The sequence below is a fragment of the Choloepus didactylus genome, chromosome 15 (genome assembly GCF_015220235.1).
Source record: "Choloepus didactylus isolate mChoDid1 chromosome 15, mChoDid1.pri, whole genome shotgun sequence".
In the NCBI taxonomy this organism is placed as follows: domain Eukaryota; kingdom Metazoa; phylum Chordata; class Mammalia; order Pilosa; family Megalonychidae; genus Choloepus; species Choloepus didactylus.
Window position 1 is genome coordinate 30,680,004 of NC_051321.1, and position 21,123 is coordinate 30,701,126.

Sequence of the window (21,123 nt, forward strand, 5' to 3'; positions counted from 1 at the left end):
CGGTGACTTTCCATTTTATAAATCTCATATTCTGACTTAAATGAACAACCACGTATATAATGATTTTCTCCCCTTAAATGAAATCACCTTTTCTCAATCCATTTTTTAAGTCAGGTTTATTGAGATATAATTTACATTCAGTAAAATTCACCTTCCTTTATTGTGCATACATCACCACAATCAAGATTTAGAACAGTTCCCTTGTACAAAAGTTTCCTCGCGCCTCTTTGTAGTACACGCCCTCCTTTCCATTCCCACTCCTAACAACATCAGATCTGTTCTTCAAGATTCCCTATAACTTTGCCTACTCCAGAATGTCTTATCAATGGAATAATACAATATGTTTGTAGCTGTTCTCAGTCTTTTTTTTTTTTTTTTTTTTCAATTCAATACACCTTTTATAGAATAACTACTCTATGCCAGGCCCTGTGCACTGGGGATACAGACATGATTAAGACACAGTCTAGCTTGGGGGACAGAATCATGCCCAACTACTTATAAAATAGTGAGATAAGTGTCACAGTAGACGCATGAACCAAGGGCTTTGGAAGCATAGAAAACTATTTCACTTGAGGGAGCTGGGAAAGAAGGTGACATTTGAGTGGGGTCTCAGAGGACAAATAAGTTGCCACCCAGAGAAAGGGGGAAGGGCACCCCAGGCTAGGTAACTAGAGAGCAAAAACAAGGGAGCCTGAGCACGTTTGGCCTGTTAGGAGAGGGCAAGTGGCCTTGTGGGATAGGAGGTGACCTGCCCTGCTGAGCCCATGGTCTCAGCTCTCAGGTACTTCCTGCTCTGGGGGCAGAGGCCTGGGTGAAGATTCATGCTCCTCCTCCTCCTTCCCCAGGGGCCCTGGGGGCCTTAAGGAGCAGCTGCTTGGCCCGCCAGATCCTTGGAGTCTTCCTGTTCCTCGTCAGAAGAGCTGGAGGAGCCTGTCTCACTGCTGTCGTCTTCCCCACAGGCCGCTCGGGCATGGAGGATTCCGCTTCGGTGGAGCACCTCCAGGAGACGCTGTTGCGGGCCCTTTGGGCTCTGATGCTGAAAAACCGGCCCTGGGAGACTTCCCGCTTCACCAAGCTGCTGCTCAAGCTGCCGGACCTGCGAACCCCGAACAACATGCATTCCGAGAAGCGGCTGTACTTCCGGGTGGACGCCCAGTGACCTGCCTGGCCAGCCTTCTGCCGCTGCCCCCTGGTACAGAATGGAACTCGGGTCTTCTCTCTCCTTCCTCAGCAGCTTGGGCCAGAAGTGCGGAACGTTGTGTTTGCGGTGGTTGACGTAGTGCTGGAAGGCCAGCAGGTAGGCCTCCTGACTTTTCTCGATTTTGTCCACACACAGCAGGCCCGAGCGGTCTGTTGACATTAGCAGCACAGCCTGAAGCAGAGCCATTTCTGTGTCATCCAGGTTAAAGACGGAGAGTGACTTGCCCAGTTCAAAAATGGCGTCGGTGACTTCGCCCAGGCCGCCATCCTTGAGCTGTTCCCGCTTTACGGCCATCTCCCCGCTCAGTGTCAGGGTGTCGCTCTTGGGGTCATAGCGGGCAGCTGCCCGCAGGGACATGATTTCCATGCAGCACCCCTTCAGGAGGATGATCTGGTCTTCACAAGGCAGCTCAGAGAACATGGGCAGTTTTTTTGCAAAGTCCACCACGCGGGTGATAGCTGGGGTGATGACCTTGGTAAACTCGCTGAAGGCCTCTAGGTCCATCTTGTCTCTGTCTGGCACGGCAACGACGGGTGACTGGCCAGTGTCATCTGGCGGGAATTTCCGCCTCTGCTTCCAATGGCTGCCCTGGACATTGGTGCTACGATGGGCCTCTGTTGTAAGGTGGATCAGCTCCCACTCTTCCGGGGTGGGCTCTGGTCGCTCCTGAAGTGATGGGTTCATCTTCCGCTGCCGCTCCCGGTTCTGCTTGATCAGCTTGCGCTTGGCCACCCGCTTCGAGTCATCCAGAACTAAGTCCATGGCCATGCCCACGGCAATGCACTTGTTGTAGAGGCACAGCTGGCACTGATTGCGGGTGATCTTGTCGATGACACAGCAGCTGTCATATTTGCAGGAGTAGGTGGGCTGGAGGTTCTTCTGGATTGTGCGACGAAAGAAACCCTTGCAGCTCTCACAAGTGATGCAGCGGTAATGATAACCGGTTGCCTTGTCCCCACACACGACACACTGCTCATCTTTGTCCAGGTAACTATACTCTGACATGCTGGTTTTCAGGGAACAATGGCCGTTCTTTCTTTTTCGCTTTCCAGCTGGGGGCAGGTTAGTCTCTGGGTCTGACCCACACTCCGGCAGGCTTGGTTTCTGTTCCATTCACTTCAGTTCCAACCAGTATGCCCTGCAGCACGCCAAGAAAATGGGGTGGGCACACTGCACACGACCACCACCACCTCCGTCACGCCCCCGAGCACCTCAGCCCCGACACCCAGGCCCTACTGCACAGCACCCATGATGCCTGCCTCAGCGCTTGGCCTTTCACACCGTGTCCTGCGCCCCAAGGCGGGGGGGCGAGCGGTGGGTGGGGTCAGGGAGTGGCAGGTGGAGGCCTGGGGGCGCCGAATAGCTTCGGATACAGAGGGCTCCTGGGCCGTGGCTGAGGCAGTAGCTTCGGAGTCGCGTCCTGTCCTGAGATCCCTCGGCGTGGCGCGCTGTACTAGGCTAGGCAGCAATGCGAGGGTCTCAGCGCCCCGTGCTGGGGGTATCCGTGGGGGGCCGGGGGATCCCGGCCGCCCGCCCTCCTGCGGCGCGGAAATGACAGTGCGAGTGACGGCGGAGAGGCAGAGGGCGAGTATGGCGGCCGCGCGGTTTCTTCTGCGGCGGCGCCGGCGGCTCGGGCTCCTCCCTTCCCCGCCCCACTCGGGCTGGGGCTCGCGGCTGCTCGCTGCAGGCCGCCTTGCAACGCCGGCCCGATCGCCACCCCCCCCACACAATTTTTTATTGTGTTTAGGAAAACAACTTTGCTAAGTTCATTTTTACCTCTAGTAGTTTTTGGTCAATTCACTTGCGTTCTCTAGTCGTTTCATCTCGCAGAGAAATTTTTTTTTTTTTTTTTTATTTTCCATTTTTTTATTTGTGTATCTTATTTCCTTTTGTGTTGTAACAAGCATTTCTTTTCATTAGGATAATAATGAGATATGGAGATCCGAATGGAAGGATATCTAAATGAAGAAGTGGCCTCCTTTACTAGATTATACTCATTTTTCAATCTCATCTGCTAATAATTCAGAGGTTTTGTTGAAATCCAGCTAGTAAATTATCATCTTCCCTGATTTCAGCTTTTTTTGTGAAAAGTTAATAGGAAGATGTTGTATTTCTATATTTTTAATAAACTAAGCATGGAAACAATCCTTGGACTATTTTTAAAGGTTGAATCTTTCCAACTTTTAAATGTGTAAAAAGGGGTGTTTTTATAATTAGTTTTTCAGCAATCATATGATTTTCCATAAAATGAGTTCGTATAGAAAAGATATTACTTTCTCACTCATTAAAATGACATTTTTCTCTTGAAGGGACAGATTGAATGGGAGGTTAAAGAAAGGGCTCTAATTTTCCACTTGTTTACTTGTGCTTGCTTTATTACATTCTCTTCAATCTGTGGTTTCTTCACAAGAATCTTTTTTTTTTTTTCTTTTTCTGCTTGTTTGTTTTTTAATTCGTTTTTTTTTTGAGATATATTCACATACCATACAGTCATCCATGGTATACAATCAAGTGTTCACAGCACCATCATATAGTTGTGTATTCATCACCCCAATCTATTTTTGAATATTTCCTTACACCAAAAAGAACCAGAATAATAAAAGTAAAAAAGAACACCCAAATCATCTCCCCCATCCCACCTTATTTTTCATTTAGTTTTTGTCCCCATTTTTCTACTCATCCATCCATATGCTGAATAAAGGGAGTACGATCCACAAGGTTTTTACAATCACACTGTCACCCCTTGTAATCTACGTTGTTATAGGATTGTACAGGAATCTTTTGATAATCCTTAAATCTACTTAGCCAGACACAGATAAACTACAATAAAGCATACCATTATCAACTTAAATTGAGTTATTCCCAGTCTTCCCTGAGGATACCTGGTATACAGAGCTGATTTTGGACCATAATGCTTTGGCCATCATTTATGCTGATCGGACAGTGCCTCATCCACATTTTTTAAAAATATCACTCTGCTAAATGACAGGTAACTAACTCTCTGTATTCTATGTAGGCCAAATTAGGGCTCTCCTATCAAGCCATATTTTAAATGTTAGCAAAAACTTAAGTTTTTAAGATAAAAAAATAAATAGAAATTTTCATATTTTCTTCCCTTACCTGCCAGGATGGCCTTGTATATGCCACCACACAGAAGTAGAGATTTCTAAAATGGTCAGCATCTTAAGTAAAGGATTCCTGAATCACTGGAAGCATTCAGGCAGAAGCTAGAAGACTGGCTGGCTGATTACTTGCCAGAGATGCAGTAGCAAAGGTAAATGGATGGGACTCAATTACTTCCAAAATCCTTTCCTTTTCTAAGTTTTTTAGTGTTATGTTAAATACTGGAAATGATAGGTGGCAGCCTTGTTGCTATTTATAAGGAAGTAACAGGTAATAGGGAGTTAGATTAGGGGTTAGAAGACCTACCAGCAAGCTCAGTGACCATAGGTAAGTCATTTCATCTCCTTAGCTGTGTTTTTCACCTGTAAAGCAAGGGGCTAGAACTTAATGACTTTTGAGACTCCATGCATCGCAAATATTCTGGGGTTCTATGATTCTAATTTCTTCATCAAATATTAAATTGGTTGTTGCTTTTATAATACATTCTCTTTTAGAAAGATTTTTTTGTTTTAATTGGAAGTTGAATTTTTCAAATGCCTTTTTTGTGTACATTACATTGATATAGGATTTATTGTTTCTTATTAATGTAATGTGTTTTGCAGCTCTTATATCAACTTTGTAGTCCTGGAATTACTTGAATAATTCCAAGTATTTCTCTATCCAGTTTTTCTAAGATTTTATTATGGTTTCTGCATCTATGTTTGTAAATAAAAATCTCCTACAATTTTTATGTCACCTGTCTTGCTTTGAGTATTTTTAATGAAAATCACATTTACTTTATCAATTTTCTATATTTTTGGAGTATATGGAAATGATTTGTTTTTTGACAGTTTAGAAGAGTCTTTAGGAAAGCCTCACAGGCAAATGACATTTAATTGGTTATACTTTGACAACTTATGGATTCTTACTCAAAATTGGTGTGGTCATATTCTCTTTTAAAAAGTGTCAGTTTTATAATATAATATCTTTGTAAGGAGCCAGATACAGTTGGCTAGTAAACAACTTTTTAGCATCAAACTGAGATTACTCTTTCCAAATCTAATCTATTTATTTTATACATCTCCTATTCAAGTATAAATTTACCAATTTTTACTTTTAAGATTGAGCTGACACTTTACCAATTTAATCTTTAAGAGTCAATTAATGGTTTTATGTATTACTCTAATTTTATGTCATTCATGCTTAGTTTTATTATTTCCATTTTGTTTCTTTTGTTGCGTTTCTAAATTCTAGCCAAATAGGCCTTTTTTAAAAACATTTATTTCCACCCTTATCCCTAAGATAGAGATTTAAAGCATAATTTTTTTATTATAGTACTGCTTTAGTATCATCACATCAATTTTCTTGCACACAATTTAAATTTTCATTATTTTGAAAATACTGTCACTCTGCATATATTCCACAACCCAGATGTTATTTAATGAAGTTTTTTTTTTTCCATTTAATTCTATGTATTGTTTATTTCTATAAAAACCAGCTATCAAATTATGTATACATTTCTGCCTATTCTCACATTTCTGGCTACTTTTTTCATGGATTTTGGTATTACGTTCTTTAAAATGAGTAAATTCAGTACTACTAGGTTTGAATTATTTAATGTAACTTTTATCTTTATTTACCATTAAAACTTTGATTGTGAACATTATTTTATCAGAGACAATGGAAGCAATCACTGCTTATTTAATATTTGTTCCAGCATGAAGAAAACTTAGACCATTTTAATTTTTCTTCCATTTTACATATTTCTTTGTTTCTTGTATATGTGGATGGTTGGATTTTGTTTTGTTTTCTAAATTGGTAAAATTTTTTAAAGGTAAGCTGAGCCCACTAACATTTAATAATTGTAATGCTTGTGGAATGCATAACTAAATAAATAAATTGCCTTTTCAGATCCTTCATGCTTTGTTGTTTTTTTTTTAATGTTAAGTTAATGTGCATACGTATAATGAAGGATAAATGCAATCTTAATTGCTTATTTACTTGTGATATACAATATAAATTAAATTGGACTTATTTTTTTCTCTTACAGTGAAAACACTACTTTCTTTTGTCTGCTTTCTCCCAATCCCTTAATAAATTAAGAATTTAATTAGAACAGGATTGAGTCAGATTTTGAATTCAAGCAGAGTAAAGATATACAGACTTGACCATAGACTGATAATAATGCCATTTAACAAGATGAATCTAATGAACATAGGTAAATATCTACAAACATAAGATCATCATGGCACAACTCTTTGCCACAATCACTTGCAGTAATTCAACTGCCTTCACATTTGACAATAAGGTCATACAAATGAATTTGCTGATGATTAACAAAATTACAAAATGAACCCAAGGCCACTTAATCAAGAGTCACAAAGACAAAGAAACCCTAGGAATGCAGGTCAAGGCAGGAAGTTGCAGCTGGCCAGATATGAGACCATTTGCCTCTCATTTAGGAATTTGCTGCAACAAATAAAACAAGTACCTCCTCTGAGTTACCAGAAAAGAAAACAAGTATTATCTAGCACCATTCTGTGACTATGAAATTAAAATATTTTGCAAATGCATTAATAAAAGAATAAAACAGTCTTTGAAAGGAATGTTAATCATTCTTATGTGATCACATTAGAAGCTCTATTCCTGAATTTAAAATATCACTCAGTGTTTGTTTAAGAATCACATTTAGACAATAAGACTTTTGACATATTAAAAGTTCTATGGAAAAAACTAAGATGTCTTTTAATTCTGCTTTAATATCAAACTAATTTTGATATTAAAATTCAAGAAGTGCTTCCAAAATTTAGCCACCAAGCTTCTGTTCAGGATAAACTGTACATCATCACAAGTCTTTTCTTTTGTAACTTTTGGAGAAGAAAGTGGAAAATCAACCCACAGCATAATGACTATGGTAAGGTATTTCCTCCTCAGCATCAGGCAAAGAAGTGCTTTTGTGCTGTTACATGCTATTTCAACAGGTGATTCAACTGGTCCTGTAGATCTGATGACTGACCAACACTAGAAATCAGAACAGAGAAAAGGGTTTGTCTGAAATGAGCAATAAACACAAATTTTTTGTACAAACTATTTGTACTTTAATGCATAAATACTAAGTTACACATTAGTATTTAATAGCTAAGTCAAAACTTTTATCAGTCCACTTGGGCCCCAGGAATGTTTCGACTAAAGAAAAGTATGCAAAGCAAATGAATAGTGTAAACAATATGGCAAGGAACAAACTTAATCCACTTAAGAAAACCAAGGCTGTTTAATGACTTTAGAACTTTTTTTCTACTTAATGAATGCTACCAATATATAAAAGTGTTCTCTATTCCTTAGGGTCAGCCTCTGGATCCTGAACTTTTAGAAAGCCTTTACTAGCAGTGAATTGAGTTACTGCATGTCTTTGAAAAAACATACTGTCCTCTTTAAATCCCAGATTTGTTACATGTGTCAATTTAATGACTTATATCAACTAGACTTTCACACTGATTCTGGGCACAGCAGTATAATTCCCCACTCCTCTACTTCTAGGGTTACTTACTTCTTCTGAATAGCTTCTTGCCTAAAACATAAAAGGAAAGAAGAAAATAAATGTAAGAAAATGCAGTGAACTAGTAGAAGTTACTTACAGCCAAATATAAGTAGAGCAAATCTCCACCTGTATCACATTCTACATTGCCAGCTGTCTTATCCTAAGATTGTGCTACTGAACAGGACTCCTATTTGAGTGGAGAGATGCTGAAAAGATGGATTCTAAAGATGTAAGGATACTCCACCTGGAGTGACAGATGTGGTCCCACAAACTATGCATGGCTCAAATTCATTCTGTGTATGTGGTGTCAAATGGTCACATACCTAATACGCATACACCCAAAGAATGACCATGACAAACATTCGCTATTTAAATATCAAGAGTTAAATTCCCAATTCTATATTTCTAATAGGTAACATAAGTATAATGTCAACAACATAAAATATAAAACAAAGTGAAATTAAATAAAACAAAAATTAAATTATAATTATAAAAGAAATTAACATGGAGAAGGGTTCTCTATATTTCAAAATCTAAATAATTTATATACAGCTAGGGTTGCATTACATATGGGAATGTAGGATACAGGTTACAGTGACACTTGATTTTCTAATCAATGAACAGACACCCTGGGGAGGGTCCCTGGGAACAAACAAATCAACAATACTGATTAAGTGCCTACAAGGTGTCAAGCACTGTTAGCACCATCCCGGTGTGAGCCCTGAGGTTGACAGTCTCTCCCTCTCAACAGCCCGCCAACACACACAGGGAAGTTCACAAAAGGTGGTGGTCGCTGCTCCCACTCTCACCCCATCCGAACTTCTGCACTTTCAGGCATCTTTTCTAACACTAGAACGAATGCTTGACCAACCCTACCATTAACCCCCCCCCCCTTCTGTTTCCACAGGAAAATACTGAAGCACAAAGGCAACGAGAAGCAGGATGAGGATAATGATTTTACAGTAAATTGTCACTGAGAGCACATACTCACTGGTATTGAAGATGTGTTGTTATTATTGCCATTTTCCTTAAACTCTGCACAAAAACAGAGAAGTTTAGAACATTCCACAGCCCTGAAGCCACACAGACTATGTATACAGTACCCAAATCATAAAAGAAATTGTTCCTTACATCTTCTGAGTGCAAGATGGCATCTTCCTGTAGTACCATGTTTCTAGCTGCCTGGCCTAGCAGCTGGAAAACAAAAATTAAAAGGTAACAATCAAAATGTCCAAACTTCTCTCTGTGGTTGTAACATCACCACCTCCCCTCTGCATACAACCATAAACATTCCAAAGGTAATGGAAGATAATTTTCCATTTGTTCATGTTAAAAATCCATTTCACTGGCACTATGGCATTCCTGGCAAGGGTTTGACATCTGTTCCAAAGGCCACCACCTGAGAAATCAAGTGCTCTCTACAAAGCTTATTAATCAAGTGCTGAGAGAAGTCATCTACAAAAACTTTTTAGCTTCACAAATATGGTGAGGGAACCTAACTTCTGATTCATTAAAGGTGGATTTGAGATTTGTAGGGTTTGAAAGGAGTGAGGGAGCAGGATTTAAAGGAGGACTAGAAAGAAGAGGAGTGCAGCTCTTTAGAAATGATGTCAAATGGGTGTTTTATACATGGAAATTGTCAGTTCATAAAACTGAACAGTTATGTGGTTACTGCTAAGAGAAAAGCAATGCTCTAGGGGCTAAGAACGATCAAAGAGTAGGAAAACCCTTCAATAACCTCATAATTTAGTAAAGGAGCAAAAAAACACACATAACTATAGAAAAAAAATCAACATGCTATGTAAGTGCCATGTAAGTAATCCAGTAAAATGACAAAATTCAGAGGATTGACAGATGATGTGTCAACCCTGTCCCAGAAAGCTGGAAAAATTTCAGCTTAACTCGGTCCACATCATTTACTGTCACCCAATCCAATTCTACCATAGAAGAACCCCATGTGAAAAATATATAAGAAGGAGAAATAGGAAGAAGCCAGCCACAGTAGGGCAGCAGTGGTACAGTGGCCTTTGGCTGCTTAAACCATCTAGTACCATATGACAGACAGTGTCTAAGAATGTATGCCTGGAACTAGTCTACCTAGGTTTGAACCTAGCTCTACCACTTCCTCACTAACATTGGATCCTGAACAAGTTAAACTGTTCTCCCTATCCTCCATGTAAGAAAAGTACCTCCTTTATTAGTGACTGTAAAGACTTAATGAATTAAACAAAATAAAGGACTTATAGCAGTCCAACCCATAGCAGCACACAATACATGTAAGTTTATTAGGATAAATATTACTAATCAATATTTGGTATTGACTACTATTCACTTCTTGAATTTTAATATCAAAATTAGTTTGATATTAAAGCAGAATTAAAAAATCGGTAAAATTTTTTAAAGGTAATTTGAGCCCACTAACATTTAATAATTGTAATGCTTGTGGAATGCAAAACTAATTAAATAAATGTCTTTTCAGATCCTTCATGCTTCATTGTTTTTAAAACGAACACTATTTTTTCCCATTTATATATTTATGCCTCTTTTCTCTCTAAAAATATTAAGTCAATTTATAACAAACTATATGTATGTATACATGTATATACAAATACACATTTAAAAAAAAACAAAAAACAAAGAAATGGAATCTAAAAGTAATGAAAAGGAACAGGAAATAATATGTCTATTACTAAACTTGGCATAGGAACATCTTTGTAACCAAGGCAAAAAATAAAACACAATCAGTTGCCTAATTCTTATTATTTGATAAAAGGCAACAAGGTAATTCTCCAAAAGAGATCAACGTTCCTCTGATACTGAATCCTAAAGAGTGTATCACAAGGGACCTCCAACAAAGCATACTTGAGATTACCAGGTCAGTGACTTCAATAGTGTTACCGTAAATGTAAGCACCTTCTTCATACGGTTGTTTCTTGTAGCCACTACCAATAAAAGCTAAGGACATAACATTGAAGCTAATTCTGTAAAAACAATATGATGAGTAACATTCATATATAAGTCTTTGAGTGGACATACGTTTTCACTTCTCTTTGAGAAATACCTAGGAGTAGAATGGCTGGATCACTGGATATGCCATTTTGTTTGTTCTTCACCTGTTAATGGACATTTGGGTCATTTACAGTTTGCAGCTATCATGGTTAAAAGGGCTATGAACGTGCACAACTCTGGTGTGGATATATATTTTCATTTCTCTTGAGTAAATACCTAAACGTTCAAGGCTGGGTCTTTTTTGGAGAAATCAGGGTGTACATATTTAAAGCTTTCTGTGAGAAAAGCCATCAAACAATTCCACACATGAAACCAAGCAGTGGGGATGGAGTGTGGGAAAGCAGAGGAAAAGAGACCGCTAATAGAAGAACAGAAAACTAAAAAAGTGGCCAGAAGCACAAGTCAGGAAAGAATAAAGGTGGAGCACAAAAATGTGGAAGGAATCTGAGACGCTGAGGACAAAAATGTGAGGAATTAGGGGGCTGAGAGGGACCGATCTTCACTCCACACAACAGGGGGAAACAAAAGAGGAATTGGTTAGGACCACTATCTCGTCCACGGTCCTGCGTCTCTCTCGGCTTTAAGATACCGAGTCCCATCATCTCATTTCTTTCCGTCCTATCCCGCTAGTACTCCTCAAAGGGACTACACGCCCCAAAAAGCAACATGCGACCTCCTCGAACGACCTCTCCGTTCGACTACAAGGGCACGGCCTACAAATCCCAGGATGCAGTGCGCTCCACTCCCCACAGCGATGAAAAATAGGGAACCCCGGAGTTGTTCCGCATATAGAGCCCACTCCCAGCTCACCTCGGAGCTCCGGGAGCCCTTCAGCACCTGCTTGGTGAGCGCGATTACGTCAGTACCACAGGTGGTCACCTTCTCAGTGAGAAGCCCCTTCACAGACTGACCAAATCGCGCTTGCGAATCCGGCGTCCCCGTCGCCATCACTTCAGTTACTGAACGCCCCCACCCGGCTGATGGCGACTCGCTGGGGCCAAAAGAACGGCAAAGCGGAAGGAAAAGACGCGTTCATTAGTTTCTAACCAAGAGAGAAAGAAAGGACGCATGCGCTTAGAGCGAAGTGTGATCTTTGCTAACTTTAGATTTACCTAAGATATTCAATTGATATGCTGAAGAAGATAGGGCCCAGACAAACATCACTAGAGGGAATGGGGCACAATTTCAGTAAGTCTGTGGTTTAGAATCAGAAGGCCTGGATTACAGTCCCAATTCTGCCACCTAGCAGTTATGTGAGTGTAAATTATTCAATTCTGAGCCTCAAGCTCCTCACTTATAAAATAGAAGTGATAAGCTCACGTCTCAAAGGGTTCTAAGGATGAATTAAGGTCACTCAGTTCAGTTTTAACTAATATTTCATGAACAAAATACCTAACACTGTGGCAGGATGGGAATTAAGAAAGAAATGAGACACCATCCTTGTCTCCATGGAACTCTCAGGCCGATAAGGCAGAAGGGCATGTAAACTAGGAAGAGCAATCCAATAGAAAAATAGGCAAGAGGACACAAACAGGCAATTCAAAGGAAAAGAAATTCAAATGGCCAATAAATGTGGGAAATACTCAGCATCACTTATAATTTTTAAAGATGATCTCTTTATCCTATTCAAAGCAAACTGTATCACCTTGGATATGAATTAATATGTAAAATATTTCCTGTAGCTCCATATTTTTTTTTGGTCTAATGCACAAGAAAGATGAGAATGGTATTATATTGCAAATTTTGTTCAAAATAACCTGTATTAAATACCAACTGTACTTCCTCTTCCAAGTGTCTAGACTCTTGTTTCTATTTACTTTCATTTAATTCTTGTTTTTAATCAACTTTATTGAAGTATAATTTATGTACAATTAAGTGCATTCTTTTAAAGTGTAGAATTTGATGAGTGTGACAGACATTGTATCAGTCAGGGTTCCTCAGAGAAACAGAAATGTGGGGGGCGGGAATATTGGCTCAGAGGTTGTGAGGGCAGCAAGTTTGAAATTCATAGGGCAGGCCAGCAGGCTGGAAACTCAGTAGTTAATGCAGTAGTCTTGAGGTAGAATTTCTTCTCCTTTGGGAAACCTCAGTTTTTGGTCTTAAGGTCTTCAACTGATTGAATGAGCCCATCCACATTATCGAGGGTAATGTCCTTTACTTGAAGTCAACTGATTATAAACACTAATCACATCTACAAAATACCTCCAGAGCAAAATCCAGGCTAGTGTTAGAACAAATAGCTGGATACCATAGCCGAGTCAAGTAGACACACAAAGTTAACTATCACAGATTATACACCCGTGAATCATCACCACTTTCAAGATACAGAGCATTTTCATCACCCCCAGAAGTTTCCAAGTGCCCCTTGCAGTCCATGGAGATCCATGTACCCCCTGGTTTCTGGCACTATAGATTACTTTGCATTTCTCGAATGCTTTTTAAATGGAATCATATAGGAAGTAATCCTTTTTTGTCTGGCTTCTTTCTCTCAGCATAATGATTCTGAGAGTCATCTATGTCATTGTGTGTGGTGGATTGAATTGTGTACCCCAGTTTGGGCATGTTTTTGATCTTAGTCCACATGCTGATTGGGTGTGGATCCATTGTAAATAAGAGCTCTTCAAAAAGTAACTTCAGATGAATCAGGCTGGGGAGTCAATCTGGATTACCAGAGTTTTCTAGCACAATTTTTGTGTATGATGTGAAGTAGAGGTCCAGCTTCATTCTTTTGCATATGGACATCCTAGCCCCTCTATTGAAGAGACTGTGCTATCCCCATTGAATGGACTTGGCTCCCTCGTCAAAATCAATTGGCCATAGATCTGTAGGTCTATTTCTGGACTTTCAATTCTGTCCCATTGGTCTATTTGCCTATCTTTATTCTAATACCACATTGCTTTGATGACTGTATCTTTGTAGTGCAATTTAAAATCAGGAAATGTGAGTCTTCCAACTTTATTCTTCATTTTAAAAATTGTTTTGATTATTCATGGTCCCTTGCAGTTCCATATGAATTTGCAGATTGGTTTTTCTATCTCTAAAAAAAAAAGGCTGTTGGAATTTTGATAGGGATTGCAGCATTGAATCTATATTGCTTTGGTTAATACTGACATCTTAACAATATTAATTCTTCCAATCCATGAACATGGGATGTCTTACCATTTATTTCAGTCTTCTTTAAATTCTTTCATCAATGTTGCGTAGTTTTCAGTGTTTGTCTTTATATTATTGGTTATATTTATTCCTAGATATTTTTTTGAGATGCTATTGTAAATGGAATGATTTTCTTAATTTTCTGATTGTTCATTGATAGTATAAAGGAACACATTGATTTTGTAACCTTCCGCTTTGCTGAACTCACTTATTAGCTCTAATAATAGTTCTCTTGTGGATTCCTTTGGATTTTCTGTAAAAGATCATGCCATCTGCAAATAAAGATACATTTACTTCTTCCTTTCCAATTTGAATAACTTTTAGTTATTTTTCTTGCCTAATTACTCTGCCTAGAACTTCTAGTAAATATTGAATAGCAGTGGCATCCTTGCCTTGTTCCTGATATTAGGGGGAAAGCTTTACATTTCATCATTGAGTATGATGTTAGCTGTCGGTTTTTCATAAATGGCTGTGGTGGGTCGAATTATGTATGCAAATTTTGACATGTTCTTGATCTTAATTCATATTCCTATGGGTGTGAAGCCATTGTAAACAGGACCTCCTGAAGATGTTATCTTTAATGAAGGTGTGGCCAACTGAAGCCAGGTAGGCCTTTATCCAGATTACTGGATGCATTATAAAGAGAAAGCCACAGAAAGGAGCTGGAACCAGGAAATCAGCAGAAACCCAAAAGAAAAAGGAGAGGACATTGCCATGTGACATGATTCAAGCCAAGGAACCTCAAGGATTGTGGTAAGCCAGTAGTGGAATGCTACTGATCTCTGGAGGGAGCAAGCCTTCTAGACTCTGAAACTGTTAGAAAATAAATTCCCATTTTTTAAGTCAACCCATCAAATGGTATTTGTAACAGCAGCCAGGAAAACTTAAACAATGGCTTTTCTCTTGTTGAGGATGTTCCCTTCTATTCCTAGTTTTCTGAGTGTTTTCCTTAAGAAAGGATGCAGAATTTAGTCAAATGCCTTTTCTGTGTCATTTGAGGTGATCATGAGTTGTTGTTGTTTTTTTTCTTCATTCTATTAAGGTATTGTATTAACTTGACTGATTTTCTCGTGTTGAATCTCCCTTGCATTCCTGGACTAAATTCCATTTGATCATGGTGTATAATCTTTTGATGTGCAGTTGGATTCAGTTTGCTGGTATTTTGTTGAGGATTTTTGCATGTATATTCATGACGAATATTGGTCGATAATTTCCTTTTCTTGTGATATCTCTATCTGGCTTTGACATTTTGGCAACGCTTGACTCATAGAATGCATTAGGAAGACATCCTTCTCTTCATTTTTTTGAAGGGCTTGAAAAGGACTGGTGTTAATTCTTGGAATGTTTAGTAAAATTCACCAGGGAAGATATCTGCTCCTGGGCTTTTCTTTGTTGGGAGGTTTTTTATTACGGATTCAAATCTTTACCTATTTATTTGTTGAGATCTTCTATGTCTTCTGGAGTCAGTGAAGGTAGTTTGTGTATTTCCAGGAATTTGTCCATTTCATCTAGGTTATCTAATTTGTTGGCATACAATTGTTCATAGTATCCTCTTATAAACCTTTTTATTTCTTTGGGGTTAGCAGTAATGCACCGAGAACCAGACCCCAGAGCCTGGGGGAACACGGCCATACCTCCTCACACCAGTCAAGAATTATAGGCTAACAGGCATCACCTGCTGGGCAGAAAAGCACAGTGACCTGAGGCATCAAAGGGTGGAGCAATTTTCTAAGACACACCTGCAGGGAAACCAGATACTGAATATTTCTTCCCTCTGGGACCTGAGCCTGTTCTGGTCTGGGAAAACCTGATTTGGATAACCAAGGAGACCATGTCTAGACAACAGAAAATTACAACCTACACTAAGAAAAACAAAGTTATGGCCCAGTCAAAGGAACAAACGTACGCTTCAACTGAGATACAGGAATTTAAACAATTAATGCTAAATCAATTCAAAAAGTTTAGAGAAGATATTGCAAAAGAGATAGAGGCTGTAAAGGAAACACTGGGCATATATACAGCAGAAATCAAAAGTTCCAAAAAACAACTAGTAGAATCTATGGAAATGAAAGGCATAACACAAGAGATGAAAGACACAATGGAAACATACAACAACAGATCTCAAGAGGCAGAAGAAAAAACTCAGGAACTGGAGAACAAAACACCTGAAAGCCTACATGCAAAGGAGCAGATGGAGAAAAGAATGAAAAAATATGAGCAACATCTCCGGGAACTCAAGGATGAAACAAAGTACAATAATGTACGTATCATTGGTTTCCCAGAAGGAGAAGAGAAGGGAAAGGGGGCAGAAGCAATAATAGAGGAAATAATTAATGAAAATTTCCCATCTCTTATGAAAGACATAAAATTACAGATCCAAGAAGCACAGTGTACTCCAAACAGAAGAGATATAAATAGGCCTACGCCAAGACACTTAATAATCCAGATTAGCAAATGTCAAAGACAAAGAGAGAATCCTGAAAGCAGCAAGAGAAAAGCGATCCATTACATACAAAGGAAGCTTAATAAGACTATGTGTGGATCTCTCAGCAGAAACCAGGGAGGCAAGAAGGAAGTGGTGTGATATATTTAAGATACTGAAAGAGAAAAACCGCCAACCAAGAATCCTATATCCAGCAAAGCTGTCCTTCAAATATGAGGAAGAGCTCAAAATATTTTCTGACAAACAGATATTGAGAGACTTTGTGAACAAGACACCTGCCCTACAGGAAATACTAAAGGGAGCACTACAGGGTGATAGAAGACAGGAGTGCGTGGTTTGGAACACAATTTTGGGAGATGGTAGCACAACAATGTAAGTACACTGAACGAAGGTAACTATGAATACGGTTGAGAGAGGAAGGTGAGGAGAATGTGAGTAGTAATGCACCACCACCCCCAGTCCATGTCATTCCTGATTTTAGTTATTTTTGTCCTCTCTCTTGTTTCCTTTATCAGTTTAGCTAAAGGTTTAATCAACTTTTGGTTTCATTGATATGCCGTATAATTGTTTTTATTCTCTATTTCATTTATCTCCAAATCTTTGTAATTTCTTTCCTTCTGCTCACCTTGGATTTAGTTTGCTCTTCTTTTCTTTCCTTCTTAGTTCCTCCAGGTGTGAGGTTAGGGCTCTGATTTGACATCTTCCTTTTTTTTAATTTAAGCATTTAGACCTGTAAATTTCTCTCTGAGCAATGCCGTTGCTGCATCCCATAAGTTTTTGTATGCTGTGTTTTCATTTTCATTTGCCTCAAGATATTTCCTAATTTCCCTTGCAATTTCTTTAACTAGTTGGTTGTTTTAACAGTAACCAAACCTTAAACCAAAATTCAGAACTGCAATCTCATAAGCTTAACAATTGTCAAATTCTAAGTTTAATGATCTTATTATTAACATTGAAAAATAAAAATACGGTGGCTCCTAAGACAAGGCAGACTAGAAATTGGTAAAGCTTTCCTTTCTGGGCCCAAAAAGCTTTGCCCTTGATTATTATTTTTATTTTCTCAATCCAAACACAGACAATTGCTTCAACTTAAAAGAAAGTTTATATGGACTTCTGGCATTTAATATTAATGATGCGTGCTAAGATTTGAGAACTCCAAAAATAAGAATCAGAAAATGACTCACAAATTAAAAAATTTTATCCTAAAGGACTTACTACACAGTGCAATCTAGGTATTCAACATCAATAGTGTTTTTGATCATGTGATATTTTTTCACAAACATAGCACCTCATTCAAATATCTGATAAACACTTTCCACAGACAGTAAGGGCTGGAGGACTAAGTTCCAAAGACAATTATGTCTGTAATTCACATGAGATAACATTTCAAGAGAAGTCCCAGGCATAACAAATTTAGGGACCCAGTCTGTTGATTCCTACTCTCTAAGGGGATGCTCATCTATATGGGCATCATCCTCTTAAAATGTGATATTTTGCTTCCAGAATCAACAAAGAGCAGCTAAACACTGAAATGGACTCCTGCTTTACAAATGATTCTGTTAAGTGTACTGCAAAACTAAAAAAATTTCCAAAAATATCAAAAGAGAGAGGGTTATTTTATTTCCTAAATGAAGTCCAATTTTAACTTGTAAAGTTTTGGTGCAAAAGCCAATGTACTAAAATCCAGTAAAGTTTAACTTTCATCTAAATTTAACAAAGTGCTACCCATTTTGGTAAGTTTTCCCAAGCTGTACTCTTGACCTGAAGAATCACTTTTTTTTTTTTAATGCCAAGGTGATGGAGTGGTCTTTGTAGGAGATGGGGATGCAGTATCAAGTAAGCCAGTCCCTCCATCAGAAGTATTTGGTAATGATCCCGGATAGAGAACTTTCTTTTTTCCAACGAATCCTCCCCTTTCATGTCATCCTTTTCTTTCTTAACTTTATTTTCATTTTCACCTTCTGATGACCTTTTCTTGGATTCTGAGAAAACTCCAGTTCTTTTATGAGCTTCCAATCCACTCTCTGACTCTCTAAGATTTTTTATTTCTGTTTCAGGAGACTTTCTCTCAGATACATTACATTCCTCTGTTGCCCCCTTCACTTCAACTTTATTCAACCCAACTTGTATTGCACCTAAATCCAAGGTAAGCAGAAGGAAAGAAATAACAAAGATTTGGAGATAAATGAAATAGAGAATAAAAACAACTATAGGGCATATCAATGACAGCAAAAGTTAATTCTTATAAAATCAATAAACCTTTAGCTAAACTTGCATTTTCAGGAACAGGTCTTTCTACATTTTTCTTCAAATTAATGGTCCGGAAGTCCCTATAACGGTGAAAACTCTCAGTCCTTCTTGCCTTTGCTAACAAAGGACTCTCTCTGTAAAAAGGTCTCATGGAACCATAAGTAGCAGCTTCGTGGATGGTTTCATGGTGCTGAAGCCGAAGGCTAGAATTTGATTCCCGCAGATGGCTACGCTGAACCACAGAAGTTGCCAGGCTGATGTTAGGAACAGCACAGTTAAATGTGCTCAGATCACACTGATCAATAATTTGAGTAGCTCTTCTTCAGTTGGACCACTATGTCCTTCTCTTCATTTTTGTTAACCATGTCCATGACTGGGGTCAGATCTCGCATTTGAATGCTGCCATTTGTATGGCCCATGAACAAGTAGCACCTTGGCCTTCAGCCCATCCTACTGGATCCCTCACATTATTTCACAGTAAATGAGGATATTGTGGTACAGTTAACAGCCTGGATCTCACATATTATTTTCCCAGTAGATGAGAGTCTCAGAAACAGTTTGTTAGTGATAGGAACAACTTTCTGAATAAACACCTGTTGATCATCTCACTCTACAAAAGTCCTACATCGTTTCCAGAGAAATAGCTACCTTGACTTTCAGTCTCCTCCAGAGAAAGTATCTTGAATGATGTTAAAGAAGTAGAACTTCACTGAGTAGAGATCATTTCTCTGAATCATGTTTCTGTCGGTGTCCGGACATGATTATCTGCACAGACTGATATGAGATGCCTCGCTAAGAGCATTACTTTGTAACAGGAGTTTGGTGAACTGTGAAAGTCTGGAAAAGCTGAGGGCCTGACCCAACTGTTCCTGGGTGTTGAACAATTACTCTTACTGCTCCGGAGTATGTACCATAGACAATCTCATTTCAGTTACCACTGACACTTGTTTTGGGTGTGAGGTAGACACTCAGAGCAGTAATAGCATCATTTGAGGGATCATGATAAAGTTCAGTTACAAGATCATTATCCTTCATTTATCAAGGGAACTTCCACATATCTATGTATTATATTGACCCATTGTTACATCCCAGAAGAAGGAATGACCCAGCAGTGTCATAACTAGTTATGGTAACAAACATCTTGAACTCGCCAGTGCTGAGTGACAGCATTCCACACTCCCACTTTCCCTGTATGACTAGTGGCCATCAAGTGGTCACCAATAAAGAAGACGCCAAGGCTGAACACTCCTATATCACTTCCACTTCCCCCATTTTGAATACTCCACAGGATGATGCTATACTCTGAGGCAACAGCAACCATTGTATCTTTGTCTCCATGTGGACCTCCAATCATTTTTGCATTTAAAGGCACTTGTTCAATAGTCCAATCCAGTTATGGACTTGTAAACACTTGTTGCCATTCTGATGATTCTTTGATTCTGTAACACACAACATAAACAGCTACAATCCAGTTGTGATAACCAGCTACTATTGGCACCTTTTGTGGGTCCACAGGAAATCCTAGCTTAACAGTTTCTTCTCCAGTGCCAGAGAAAACAGGCTGGGTTCCATTTCCCCAGGCTTCACCTTTTGTAGAATTCAGTCCATTTCTAGAATTAGCTGTCATGAAGATTTATGCCTGTTTTCTTCTAAGAGCTTTATTTTCTTAGCTCTTACATTTTTATCTTTGGCCCATTTTGCGTTAATTTTTGTTACAGTGTGAGGTAGGTGTTCAAATTTTTCTTTCGCATGTGGACAGTTGTCCCAGCACCAATTGACGAAAAGACTATTCTTTCCCCATGAGATTGTTTTAGTACCCTTGTCAAAAATAAATTGACCATAAATGTGAAGGTTTATTTCTGGACTCTCAATGCTATTCCAATGATCTATATATGTCTGTCCTTATACCAGGGACATGTGTTATTTTCTTTCTATGGAAATCCAGGGAAGTAAAGCATAAAACATAAACTGAACTGGAAAATCTACCCCCCAAAATTTGAGGTGTGTGGCAGAAGACAAACTTCCTACCCCAAAAATGTAAATAGAATCAGCACTAACAATCTAATAGGGCTATAGACTTAGAAAATACAGACATGTACAGAGCCCACGTGGATATTTGTGTGATGTGGAAAACCAAGCCACTGTATCAAGGTCAAGTACAACACTGCCCCATAGAGAAACCTCTTACTAACCATAGAGCATAACTGACTCGAAACGGGCTCAGGGAAAAAATATGAAACTTGCTGGGATAAATGTTATCGCTAAATATATATGTTCTGGGAAGATTCCTGCTTTTGACCAAAATGTAGTTACAAGAATTGGATTTACTCTCTTACCTGAAACAACTGAAAAACAGACAAAATAAATGAAATAACAGTATTCAAGACACTGGGCATCAGGCAATGAAGGACAGTGATCCCTGAGACA

General features: G+C 38.9%; 2 protein-coding genes and 1 pseudogene across 2 annotated transcripts; all 3 read right to left on the reverse strand.

Annotated features, from left to right (window-relative positions):
* Nucleotides 1-293: 293 nt before the first annotated feature.
* Nucleotides 294-2,837, reverse strand: LOC119510686 (thyroid hormone receptor alpha-like). Its single transcript, XM_037805082.1, has one exon. The coding sequence runs from the start codon at nt 2,312-2,314 to the stop codon at nt 860-862; it is 1,455 nt and encodes a 484-aa protein (XP_037661010.1). The 5' UTR covers nt 2,315-2,837; the 3' UTR covers nt 294-859.
* Nucleotides 2,838-6,179: 3,342 nt separating this feature from the next.
* On the reverse strand, nt 6,180-12,270 carry BORCS7 (BLOC-1 related complex subunit 7). Its single transcript, XM_037805087.1, has 5 exons — nt 11,661-12,270; nt 8,973-9,035; nt 8,833-8,876; nt 7,851-7,871; nt 6,180-7,324 (listed from the first exon to the last, which is right to left on the reverse strand). Exons 1-5 carry the CDS (start codon nt 11,796-11,798, stop codon nt 7,273-7,275), a joined length of 318 nt encoding a protein of 105 aa, XP_037661015.1. The 5' UTR covers nt 11,799-12,270; the 3' UTR covers nt 6,180-7,272.
* Nucleotides 12,271-19,322: 7,052 nt separating this feature from the next.
* On the reverse strand, nt 19,323-20,686 carry LOC119510689 (annotated as a pseudogene).
* Nucleotides 20,687-21,123: the final 437 nt, after the last annotated feature.

Excerpts from the sequence above, each read along its gene's own strand:
- LOC119510686 (XM_037805082.1), bottom strand. The coding sequence starts at position 2,314 with ATGGAACAGAAACCAAGCCTGCCGGAGTGTGGGTCAGACCCAGAGACT.
- BORCS7 (XM_037805087.1), bottom strand. The coding sequence starts at position 11,798 with ATGGCGACGGGGACGCCGGATTCGCAAGCGCGATTTGGTCAGTCTGTG. Across the intron at positions 7,872-8,832 it reads ACAACACATCTTCAATACCA|GCAAGAAGCTATTCAGAAGA; the intron begins GTGAGTATGTGC and ends TTTATGTTTTAG. Across the intron at positions 7,325-7,850 it reads CAAGAAGCTATTCAGAAGAA|TGTTGGTCAGTCATCAGATC; the intron begins GTAAGTAACCCT and ends TCTGATTTCTAG.